The 13100-nt window shown below is 39.0% G+C and overlaps 1 protein-coding gene across 1 annotated transcript; it reads right to left on the minus strand.

Annotated features, from left to right (window-relative positions):
- Window positions 1–1143: 1143 nt before the first annotated feature.
- On the minus strand, window positions 1144–11591 carry c25h12orf75 (chromosome 25 C12orf75 homolog). The gene is made up of 6 exons (XM_075471046.1): window positions 11235–11591; window positions 7481–7505; window positions 6144–6179; window positions 5225–5304; window positions 4478–4506; window positions 1144–4344 (listed from the first exon to the last, which is right to left on the minus strand). Exons 1-5 carry the CDS (start codon window positions 11275–11277, stop codon window positions 4502–4504), a joined length of 189 nt encoding a protein of 62 aa, XP_075327161.1. The 5' UTR covers window positions 11278–11591; the 3' UTR covers window positions 1144–4344; window positions 4478–4501.
- Window positions 11592–13100: the final 1509 nt, after the last annotated feature.

Below are 13100 nucleotides of genomic sequence, written 5' to 3' on the forward strand. Positions count from 1 at the left end.
CACAGTCTGATCTAATGACAGTTAATTGTAAAAAATGTAAGTCACTTACACATGAAGATGGACGTAGGTTTTTTTTTTTAAATATGTAAATGACAAAAAACACTAGACTTAAATTGTTGCATTTGTTTTTGTTTTTTACTAAAACAGGTAAGCTTAATATCTCGATCCATGTGCCTCAGGGAAAGGATTTGTTGGTCCATTCTTCGCCTCCTTCTCGAAAGTCAGTATTGCCTTGAAATGGAATGTTTCAACCATATCATCCCATGGTCTCAGACAAATTCTAAATGTATCCCATTTAGATTGTTATGCATGTAGTTAACTGCTAAGGCAAGCATTTTTAGGTTAGGACTTATTGTACGTATTTACCATTATTTGTTACTGAAAACTGAACATTTTGTCCAGCCCAGTGACTAAAGAAAATGACAGCCATTTTACTTTCTAAAAAACAGGAATACTGATAGTCAGTATATCTCATCTTAAAGAGCCCAAGGTGTTGTCCACCTTGTCAAATAGAAATGCTTGAAAGGCTGTATTTGATGTTTTCCCGGTCCTATCCGGGACCACCATTTTGGTGCCTAAACTTAATGAAGCAGTGAATGAGCAACGCATTACACAGGTGACTGTGTTGGTTTGTCAGACCAGATTGACATGGAAATAAAGAGTTGCAGGAGTGTCATTAACAAAAGCTTACTTTGACATGGAGGTGATGTATTACTTGAGCAAAATTAATTAAATCTAAGGGATTTTTCTACAGTTTAAGTGGTGCAGTTTCAGACACAATGTGTGTCTCAGCTCGAGGTGACCTTTGCACGGGCTTTATGAACAATGTGAGCAGAGTTATTTGTGAAAGGTGTGAGGAATGAATTACCAATGTTATCTCTTTTCTTTTTAACACACTCCTTAGATGCACGTATGGATTTGTTTGTCAACTCAATAATTAATCTTTTGAATAATACGTACTGCCAGCTTTAACAGCGATCTCAGCCCCCAAAAAGTTAAGCCCATGACTCATTAATCCCTTATTTGTGCTGGCAAGATACAAAGGGAATAAAAAAAAAGGCAGATGGTTTAAATCTAATTGGATTTGGATTTATAAACCAATTTTTGAATAAATTAAATAAATCTGACACATAGGCAAGTACAAAGCTTTGAACGATGTTTTAAACTGAGATCCAGGGCATAAAATAATCAAAAGTGATATACATTAGTTTGAAAGTTGTGCTTTATGAAAAAAAAAAAGGAAAATTCATGTCCATAGAAAACAAATAAACTAAATCAAAACAAAAAAGGTAAGGGACAATTTCACAAACTGCCCTGAGACCCATCAGGAGAGACAGAAACAATAGAAAATTTAAGCTAAATCGTCAACTATGATTTTTAGTGTAATAAAGCCCAGTCAGACATTTTTCTTTTAAACCATAAATCAAAAAGTTGTCCTTAACGTAATCACACACTGGGGATTTTTTTAATGGGCACCCAAGACATTCCCCAGTGTGTAGCCACGCAATAGCCACACAAATAATTGAAACAATCCCCAGCTGCTTTGACCTTAAGTGATTTCCCCCCAGCTACATTCATAAAACATGCTGGGCTGCAGCAGCTACAGAAGCATCTCAATATAGATGGTTTTAGCCATCCACTTTCTGCCCCTTTGTTCCTGTTAAACTAACTGAATAGGGCAAAGGAAGTGACATTCATCATATACAAGAGGAACAACCATAAAGGGCATTGGGAGGATGATAGAAGAGGGAGAGACAAGCAGCAAAATATGCTGAAAAAGGCAAACGCCTCTGGTAGGGGTTGCTGTAGGTAAGCTGAAACAGCAGTGGTGAGGAAATGTGGAGATCAAGGAAAAGGGGCAGCAAAAATACAGTGTTTCAGGTATGGTAATGATCAAAAGAGGCGCACTGCAGCTCTTTTCTTAATATGCTGAAAACTTCACAATACATAAAGCAGGTTCTTCTATCTGCAGTATATAACCAAACTTTACCACAGGTCAACAGTGTAAAAGCAACAATGTTAGCGGGCAAATGGATTGCAATTAGACAACATTACATGAATACTCTTTACATTTGTGACTAATTGCAGGAAAAGTCGCTTGGCAGCGAGTGAGCGTCATTGTGAGGGGCGCAAACAAGAAAACAGAGAAGCAGACAAACAGTAAAGCTTGTGGTGAAAAAAGTCCCCGTATTTATCAGACTGGTCAGTCAAGGCAGTCAAAGCTACGCACACAGGCTTATGAGTTTTGTGTAGCAGGGACAGAACATCTCTTCAGTCTCAAGTGTTTACAGTTGACCTTTTTCCACCCTTGTCTAAGGTTGTAGTGAGAGGTGGATGTTATACATTCACATTATGAGAGACCTATAAAGAGTCCGTCTTGACCTTTGCTCGCGATACTCACCCAGCTGTAATGGCTTTCCTTTTTTTCTTGGGACAATGTGATATATGGTGAGGTTATCTTGTCAAAGATCAAAGCTGGTAACATTCTGTATTTTTCTTATTGTCTGTAAATCCCACAAATAAACTTAAACCAACAGAAAATCCTGCTGATACAGTCGAAAAAAAATGAAACCAAGCTGTTCAAATTATAACATTATATGAGCAGATTGTTAAAGAACATTGCACTCGGATGAATGAACTAAATATGGGTATGGAATTTGCAGTGGGAAGCTAGCTGTTTATTTGAATAATTTACACAGTTAATTAATATTTCAAGATGTGTATCCTCAGTATTAATTAATGGGCTGGGAGCTAAATGCCAGGAGGGGAAGTAAAAACGATAGTAATACTAATACACTTTTTAGCTTAAAGGTTTATCATGTACATGGATTCAATAAGAAATTGCAGTAATATTTTGTCTGGAATCTGAAATAAGATCAATCAAATCTCAATTTCTTGACATAATTATTTTACTGCTCTCATCCTCTATAGTTGGCCATTGTAGCCATTACAGATTTTGTTATGAAGCTGAGCTGACTAAACCATCTATGATAACTGAGAAATGATAGCTGAGCAACTGATCTATTGGAGAAGGGAATGGAAAGTGACAGATGGAACGGGCCAGTGATGAGATGAAAATCTGTTGGTCCTCAACTTTTCGTGGGATTTGTTGACAATGAGTAAAATACACAGTAACACTGGCATTTTCCTTTTAAGGATTAATCACAGCAAAACAACATTCACAGTTAAGTTTTATACACAACGTGTAAGATAGATTAGCCTATAAGAAAACCAATGCAGCTGATGCAAAAGTGGTGCCAAGAAACTGTAGGAAAAAGAAATGAAAACCAGAAAACCAATTCACTATTTCATTCCTTCTTTGATGGATTTGACCTTTGTCAATTTTTCTTCTTTTTTTTCAAATCAGTGTAATCTAAATACATATTTTTGCTGTTATACATAAGATCATATTTTCGTTGTGTGTGAGATATGAACAAATTGCTTGATAGCTCTGCTTCTGGAACTTTTTATGAGCTCATGGATGGCACTATAATCAGATGGCGCAATATGATAAGAGTTTTTCAGTGGATATCAACAATTCTGCGTGAGAGTGATCACAAAACAGAGCGAAAAAAGAAGCAGGTTGTGAGAAAAAAAGTAACTCTCAGTACCATGACTTCTACGCTAACATTATATTATCAGTGTGGCCAGGTTTTGCCACCAGAACATTTCGGAATGTCAGATAGCACAACTTTAGGATTTGGCATTTAAGGCCTTTGTTTTAATCTGTTTCACATTTTCTGTTGCAGCCGCATGTCCCTGATTGTTATCACTCCTCTTTTTAATGACAGTGACATTTTCTGCATCAACAGGAATGTAAATGCTGCTTCCAGAGAAATTTACATTTATCTCTGTCTTTGCAAAACTCCATCTCTGACACACAATGAATCATAGATGCACTATAGTGAATTAACTAGCAGTGGTTATTATTGCAGAGGGCTATTGGTTGCGTATGTGAGTTCCACATATGTAGTTGTTACGTTGGCCAGATCTTCCACCTCTTCCTGAGAAAGAGAAGGCTCCAGTGATGAGTTCTCAAGATGACTGTCACAATGCCTGCTGCTTCCACCCACAACTGCCAGTCCCAGGGTGGATGCTTATCTAGTACATCTTGCTTTTTTTGCAAAGTAAAGCGCTTTAGATGCAATATGCACATCTGCACTGTGTATCCAAGTGTTTCCATACCACCCATGGTTCCTCTGAGCCCCAGCAGACTGTCCACATCTTTGCTCAGTGCGAAGGTGACAGTCTTAGTCAGTGTGATTTAGGCTCGAATCAGAGCACTCACATCCTCTCGGCTTTTAATGCGAGTCTCTCTGGCTGAATCAAAATGCAGGATCCTGTCTAGAAGGAAAAAAAAAAGGGTGGTTTTCTTTTTCGTCTTTGCACCATCTTCTATTCATTTCAGGACAAGAAACACAAAACAGGTCATGACAAAGCCAAAAAATGCAGTTTTCTTTCTATCATTTTTAGGTACCTGTTGCGTTCCCTTCAGTAGTAGTCAGTCTGCAATAAGCAGGAAAAAAAACTTAGGGCCCAAATATTTATAGGGATGATTATTTGATGTTTCTGTATCAGAGTAAAAACTGTGTTCAGAACACATATATGCTACGCCCAACACTTTGAAGTGTCAGAGAGGAGTGGAGACAAGAGCCAATGCTTCTCATGTGGGACACAAAAAAAACAATCATTTCAGTATTATATTTAACCTCAGTAAGAACAAATTCAAGCAAACAAGAAGAAACAATTCAAGACTGCAAAACACAAGAGCATGGTAGCACTGTGCTTGCAGTTGTCTGTATGTTCATACCACACATCGCATTAAAGTTTGACAGACATTTTCCTGTTAGAAAGGTTGTTACATTTATCAGTTACATCAGTGTTATTGTGCACTTTGCAAACAAAGACAATAGATAACAAGCAACATTTCAAAATAATGTTTTTTGTTCTATTGATTGGATCCTGCCATAGACATATTCATATTTATCTTCATAGATACGAGTACTTTGATGAGGTTCGTGAAGTGAATGCTACTCATTTATATTCAGTTAGAATAAAGGTCAAATAAGACAAAAGATGTTGCAGGCAATGTGGTCTCATGGGGTTGATGGCTCAGCAACCAAGAATCAAGCCAGCTGTATTTTTCTGTGTGTCCCGAGGAGCTTGAATATGCCCATCACTGTCATAGATATGCAGAATAGATGTTCGTTTTGCAGATGTTTACCTTTATGAGTAGACTTGGACTGACTAGCAGCCACAGTGGTTAAGTCTGCTGGTAGACCCACATATACACCTCCATAGTTCCTGAGAAGAAGAAACAAGCCACACATTCAGCAAGAGAACTGTTCTGGCAGGATATCACGCAATTCTCTTTAATTTGACAGAATCATAAATTATCAGACAGTGGCAGTTACAATACTTTAAATACTTCATTTAAAAAAAATGTATTAATCATGAGAAGTACAACCTCAATTCCAAAAATATTGGGATGCTGCGTAAAATGCAAAAAATGACAGAATGGAATGATTTGCAAATCTCATCTCATAACTATGTGGGAACTGGGGAGACCAGTTTCTGGACCTTTGGGAGAGGAAGAGAGAGTCTTATTCTTGACTGATATTAGATCCTAGCTGCTTAACAGTCCTGGGTCTTCTTTTTTGCATTTTGCATTTCATGATAACCCAAATGTTTTCTGTTAGTGACAGGTCTGGAGTTGCAGGCAAACCTCGAATCAGCCGAATTGGAATCAGCAATTAACTTGTATTCACCTTTTTGGATTGAGGGAGAAAACCGTAGTACCATGTGAAAACCCAAGCAGGCACAGAAAAAACATGCTAACTTCACACAGAAAGACCCCCGCAAACCAGTAGTTTTGATCTAGAAAATTAAATTCAGGAATACTTTATTAAGTTGTTATATTGCTTTATTGAAAGAACTTTCTAATTTTGAAGTGACAATACAAGCTAGCAAACATACCTTTTGTAATACCTCAAATTGTCTTCTTAGAAAATAAACTATTATAATTCACATCATTCTCAGTTTGCCTCATATCAAAGAACAGTGTTTTTGCAATAACTTACTGCCAATATGCTCCTGTAAAAATGCATTCAGCAAGGGAAATATTCAAAAGTGTTAACAAATACCTTCTTTTCTCATCTTCTACTGGGGAATCTTCTGTCCTGATTGAGAGAAGAATCACAGGTCAGGTCAGGTCTCAGGGCACAGAGACACATACAAAATGATGACAAACAGCAGATGCTGAACACTGGAGGTGTGTTTGCTTAGCTGCAGAACCTTTCAGGTGAGCTGCAGGGAATACTCATCCTTCCCTTGAGGTAACATTTGGATTGGCACATTTTCATTTCAGTCAGCCTACTAGGCAACAAATTTCCAGTGGCCCCAGGTTTGTTGTTGTTCAGTTGTTAAGAGCTTACATGAAACTACATGTCAGTGACATGAAATCTTATTCACTCAAAACAACATACAACGTCAACATATTTTAGGGTTAGGGTTAGAATTTGGTTAGGGTTAGGGTAATGGGTTGGGGAAATACATTATGTGTATGGGTCTGGGTCCCAGAAAAACAAGGCTAACCATGTGTCTACTTGCATTTGCTTGTGAAATTTTGCTGTGTAGTTCAGCTGTAAATTAGCAGTGAGTCAGTGCTCCACAGTCAGCTCTCGTGGGTCCTGTGCTGGCTGCTCAGATGGCTATCAAGGAGCGTACATGCTGACATAGTATATACAGTTATACAGTAAACACACACACACACACACAGAAACGAATATACACACAAAAGCTTGTGAAAAGCTACCCTTATTAGGACCATGCACCGACTTCTGTTCCATGTCAACCTTAAACAAATCCCAATCTGACCCTTACCATAACTGTGTAATACTTACCTGTAACCTAACCTTAACCTATACTAATTCACACTTTACCCAAAACCCTAATCAAAACTGTGTTTCAGTCCCCTGGAGGGCCACTGGTTCTGACAGGGTCCATGTTTACACCAGAAAAGGTCCCAGAGAAGTTACAAAAATGAACATACTCTCATCCACACTGTTTCCAGGAAATGCTTTAGAGATACTGCCCCACCCTCCACCCATCCATACACACATTTTCTGCCACTTAACCAGGACCAAGTCGCCGGGGAAAAGCAGACCTCCCTTTCCCCTGCCACCTCCTCTAACTCGCTGAGTTGTTCCCAAGCCAGTTAAGAGATATAATCACTCAAGAAGGTCCTGGGTCTGCCCCAAGGCCCCCTCCCTGCAGTGGCCAATTTTAACTCTGGATGCCAATTGACAACCCACAGACAGTATCCAGGACATATATATTTTCATGAGCTCTAAATAGCTTTTTGTTGTGCTTTTAATGAGCGTCACGGTAAAGTATTCCTTGTTTAACAACTTACGGTGTCCTAGAGACCACGGAGCTTAATGAATCATTTGAATAATAAGAAAATGCCTGATATACTTACACATCTTTGGAGACTTCTGCTGGCCCTGAAGAAAGAGGTAAAGGGAAGTGTTAATTGATTTTGAAAAGTGTGCAGAGTTCAATGTTTTTTTTTTTTTCCCCAGAAATCTCCAATCATTCATTATACAGCCATGGGACTGATACAACTGTTTACCTCCCCATTTGTGTAGTTAAACAATCAACCAATCATATAGCAGAAGTGTGATGCATTAACTGCATGCATACATGGAATCTGTTGTTGGCTTCCTAAACTCAATATGGAATTCAGTGTTACCAGATCTGAATTCAACAGAATTCAGCCAGGATTTGGAATTGTAATAAAGTGCTTGGTTTTTGCGCTCACAAACCACAAACAATCACCACTGTGGAATACATCCGACTTCAATACAATATTTTGTGATTCATTGGACAGAACTTTGTTAGTTTAGACTCTCCTTTAATTGTTCAAAATGACTAAAGTGAGAGCTCTGGTCCCCCAGCCAGCTGTATTTTGGGAGTTGTAAAGGCGATCCCATTTTGATCTTACACATGATGAAGAAATGTAAGCGTGAAATGTACTGAAGACTGCCATTGTTTGTTTTTCTATGAGAGATGAAAAACATCTTTCTTCTAAAAAGCCCAAATGTCAGGCTGGGGTTTCTACAAAATATACAAGTTTACAAACTTATCAAGCAAGTATAGTCAGACAGAAACACACTACCACCTAAATCGTTTTTTCCTTGGAAAATTATAGGAAAAAATGAATGAAGGATTAGGATTAAATGCAGAAAGAATTTCTGAACTCAGCACTGACCCATTACCTTCCTTGTTTATATGGCAAATGTTGTGCATATTCCAGCAGACATAAAAGAAACATTTTCATTCATTTGGAGCAGCTTTTGTTGCTAATTTCTACAGAAACGAGTCTGTAGACAATTTCTACAGAAATTGAGGTCTTGAACTCATGTCATACAAATACATATGCTCGAAGGAGCTGCACATCATAGCATTATCAACCCCACCCCTCCTACTTCCTTCTTAACGGAAACACTTGAGGATAACATCTGCACTGATATGAAAACGCAGTTCATATCAGTTCATGAGTTTTATTTCCCTTCTGCTGCTTTTTCCAATGGCCTTTAAAACACTTCAAACTCCACATGATATGCAAACATTACAAACAGAACAAAACACAAACAATAGAACAGTAGAATTGAATTATTTGCATGCAGCATTTACACCTAAGTGTACTTTTTTTTTTTTCGAATTGACACTTAAGTTCATTTAATTTTAATTGCTTAAGTTTAAGTTATATTTCAAAGTGTTTCCAGTATATATGCAGCTCTCATGCCCTCTATTCATTTGGATTTTTAGCTATCTCGATTTTTTTTCTTGGGTATAACAGAGTAGGTGTTATAAGATGAGCTGTTGCGACACAGTGTACATGCATCAATTTGAGAGACACTCGTTGTGGTCATCCCAGTAAAGTTTGACTCCTCCTTCATTCAGTTCATTCTTAGCTGAATCCCAAACAGTCCACTGAGCTCTGGATTATAAAAATACCATAATAAATTCAGTTCAAGGATAATTAAACTTCCCTTTTTAGAAGTACAGTTTCACAGTGAAACCAGAAGAGAAACAAAAGCCTCGATTCTGCCCTTCAATTGCTTTTTCATGCTGTCTCAGTTGTATAAGAGCAGAAAAGAACACAGCAGTCATAAACTGTACACTACATACAAACATACAGCACATTTCACCCCTGTTGAAGGAATGGCTTTTCACTGTGAATGTTTGAGTCTGCTGACATGACAAAGGGGCCTTTTCACCGCCCTGACAAAAGCTCATTCATATCGAAGGGTGCACATCTGTGTGCTCAGGACTTGGGAGGAGCAATGTGAAATACAGTGTGGCCATTAGAGTGCGATTAGGCCCTGCCTTGAATTCTAAATGCTCTTGTGTGACTTGACTTTAAGGCCTCCTGAATGACCTTGGGTAGGATTTGGTTATCTCCAGGAAGTAAACCACTTCAAACTAATGGCAATACTTAGCCTGAATGAGCAGTACTTGAATATGTAAGGTGCTGTGTGTGTACACAATTTTACAGTTATTCTTAATTGTTTGTGTATTGCTGTACTAGCAATTATAACTTTTTCTGTAACAATCTTGTCAAATGTATTTCAAATGGTTACAGCTGTCATTTTGTAATTCGTTATGTCTATATGACCCAGGATGCACTAATGAGTTAACAGGAAGACACCACCTCCACAACGGAATATAGTTGTTAGCAAACACCTACTTGTATTTGGTTCCAACTACATTATAGTGTGTTATACTGTAGGCTACATGTTTACACACTGTTTACAAATGAAAACTCCAGATAGTATGACAGTAGGAAGTATGAGCAAGAAGTGCATGTGCTGCCTCTTGAATTGAAAGAAAATTATGGTGCTGAAAGCTATGTCCTTTGAGTGTGGCCTGGCGTCAGTTGGCATGGACAAATGAGGGCAGCCAACAGTCCGCATTTGTCAGAGTGACGGGATGTCACACATCCTTGACATGGTGCTGATCGCTGACCTCTAAGGAGTGTAAAATTATTTTTTTTTTTTAAAGATAAGGCCTGCTGCACACAAATAAACTCAGCTGCTGCCCATCATGGAGAAAAAAGCCACACATACAGCAAACTACCTAGATGTTGTTTGCAGACTGTGTAACCTCAAAGCAGATCACATCTAAAGCAGGAGCTGTGTGTGGCGCTGTTAACATGCCTGGCAAGTACTGATTAGGTACCTGCAAGCACACACGCATTTGCCCACCACACTGCTTTAATGGCCAGTGGTGGTGAGGTAATCCTGCAGATACTTCAAACTAATTATTACCTCAATTTGACTGCGGTGGCTGGAGATTCATTCTGTGTCATTTAAAACATGTACTGTGTGAGCCTAAACCAACTGAGAGGTATTTGTTACTTAAGGATAAGGAGCCAATTTAAAAAAAAAAAAAGCAGGACATGTGGGAGAGGGTTGGTTAAACCACGCGAAGCTGAATTTTTCTCATTTCAAATGTATCCTCCAGGTTTTATGAATGAAAGCAGGCCATTGATTTAGTATTTCAGCCATGCCCGTTTTTTTAGGACACTCTCAGCATCAGTCAACTGGGGAGACAAAGATGGGTTAATGTCAGCGAAGCAGTTTGCCTTTCATCCTTAAAAACCCTTGGAAACCAGCACAAACACACACCGAGAGAGAGAGAGAGAGAGTGGAAAACACATCAACAAAAGGCAAAAAAGACAAGCGTGACTCTATTTGTGTAGAAGCTGAAGGTGTATTGGCAGGATCTGTGTCATTGCTGTTAACAAAGATGTAGATTCCACGGGCAATTGAGTCTTAGAACATGGGAGCCACTTCACCATCAACCCACCACCACCCATGGCATTTGGAGACCACCACTGACATACACATGTGCACAAATACACAACAGAGATGGGGACAGTATGCCTCAAATTGTGAAGAAAAGATCTTCACAATCTCACCATAGTGAGACACAAAGATTTTATGATACTTGGGTGAACATTTATTTATGAATGAAATCAAGCAACCGAGAGCTGCACAAATGCACACACTGATATACAGTTGAGTGGAAGGGTAACCCTGAGATCATTTACATTCAAAACACCTTCTCCACTTGATGCAGATGCCGTGGCAACTCTCTCTCCCACACACATTCTCCCATCATTACACAAACACACACATGCAGACGGAAATTCCTGAAGCACTCACCCCCTCCTGAGGTGCTGGTGGTTGAGGAATTGCCACAACCCATTTTGCATCGATGCAGCCACCGTCCAAGCGGAGCGGAGAAACTTAGTGAGTGGATGGATGAGGAGGAGAGAAGGGAGACCCACCAAACATTGTGAAAAGAGGGGGATGTGGGGGAGGAATGAGTGAGAGAAAGAACCTAAGAGAGGGAAGGTCAGAGAGATGGCTCACAGGGATCCCCTTTTGGTCATGTATCGCCCTCTTCTGTGCTGAGTCCCGTGTCTGTCCGCTCTGTAATGCAATGGAGAGCTCAGAGTGAAGTGAACGCAATGAGAGAGGCTTTTATACACACACACTGAGACGGAGAGAATGACAGAGAGAAGGGGGAGAGGGGGAAGAGGGAGAGAAAGATGCTTTGCCCTCACATGATTTGCTCTTTTTCTCCACCCTGACACGGTTTCCCGGGAAACCACGGGAAAGGAGGCGGAGGGTGGAGTGTGACTTAACCAATGAGGAGCTTCCGTTTTTATATAAAGGTGTAAAAAAAAATGGACTGGATTTAAGGGCATCAATACATCAGTCTGTATATGAAACTGTTTGTAAAATTCCCAAATTGCCTTTGTGTGACAACACATAAAGGATCTTTGGGAGTTTTTCTACGGGTTAGACACACGCTCACTCATGCCAAGAGCTGACTTCTTTGACCAGTCGATGAGAACGAAAATTCTGGATAACCTTGAAAACCCCCTACATGAAACCACAAGGGTCATGCATGGGTCAGCATGTAACCCTCAGTTGTTCTCAGAGTATCTCTTTTTCTAATTTCAGTCACGATGTTGTAAGCTCTGACATGACAAACAGAGTCATAAGAGAGGAGTTAAGATGGCAGGATGAATTATATTAACACTCTCACAGTGAAAACGATTCACACCCAGTCCACGACTGAGAGTCAAGATTTTTAATATTCAAATGACAGTTTTCAGTGACAAATGCTCAGTTTCTGCAACAAAAAAACACCAGGGATGATCCCCATGCTTGGGCTTGACAGGTTGAATATGTTTATTTCTTTCAAATTGCTATCCAGGTTTCGGTTTTTCGTACAAAATACCTCCTACATGTCAGGTTAATTGTGTGATGTGACAAATGCTGGAATTTCATAAAGATAAGGGTAGAGAATGAGTATATTTTGCATACAACATGCAATAGTTGTGGCAGCTGGCAGCTAATTGATTTAGCCTAGCATAAACACTGGAAACGAGAAACAAAATATATATCCATATATATATATATATATATATATATATATATATATATATATCCTGGCTCTTTAAAAATGTTGGAACGTCGCAAACCCAATTTTTTCTGCACCTTCTAAACAAAGAGGTGATTAAGTTTATGGTGAGGGTTTATGGTGATCACAGAATGCCACCACAAGGAGCCACAAGTGCAAGGGAAATGTGGTAAAATGCTTTCCACATAGATAATACCAATAAGTAACAGGCCTGTAGTTGACTTGCTCGTAATGAAAACTTAAAAAGCAGCATGAAGCCATGCCATTTTCTAATTTTGATTGATTTTCCAATTTTTGAGTGAAATTAACTGGTTCCATAGTTATGTGCACTATCTGTCCAAATATCTTCCTTCTTTTCCATGCTGCAATAAAATTAGCCAAAGTACTTGTTCAGCTTTCATTATCAAGGCTCCAACTACGGCTAACCATGCACTTGCAGCACTAGAAATATGATCAGTAGCAGCTATTTAACAAACTAATGATAGAATTAATATTTGATCTCAACACCATCCCCAAGTTATGTCATTTCCAACCTACCACATCTGACAGATTTTGATCCAACAGATCCAGATTTTGGTGATTCCCTGACTCCATCT

Source organism: Odontesthes bonariensis, chromosome 7 (assembly GCF_027942865.1).
Source record: "Odontesthes bonariensis isolate fOdoBon6 chromosome 7, fOdoBon6.hap1, whole genome shotgun sequence".
NCBI lineage: Eukaryota > Metazoa > Chordata > Actinopteri > Atheriniformes > Atherinopsidae > Odontesthes > Odontesthes bonariensis.

Bases quoted from the DNA above. Each gene is read 5' to 3' on its own strand.
- c25h12orf75 (XM_075471046.1), bottom strand. From the start codon at position 11,277: ATGGGTTGTGGCAATTCCTCAACCACCAGCACCTCAGGAGGGG. The intron at 7,506-11,234 runs GTGAGTGCTTCA...CTCTTTCTTCAG, and splicing joins CACCAGCACCTCAGGAGGGG to GGCCAGCAGAAGTCTCCAAA. The intron at 6,180-7,480 runs GTAAGTATATCA...TCTCTCAATCAG, and splicing joins GCAGAAGTCTCCAAAGATGT to GACAGAAGATTCCCCAGTAG.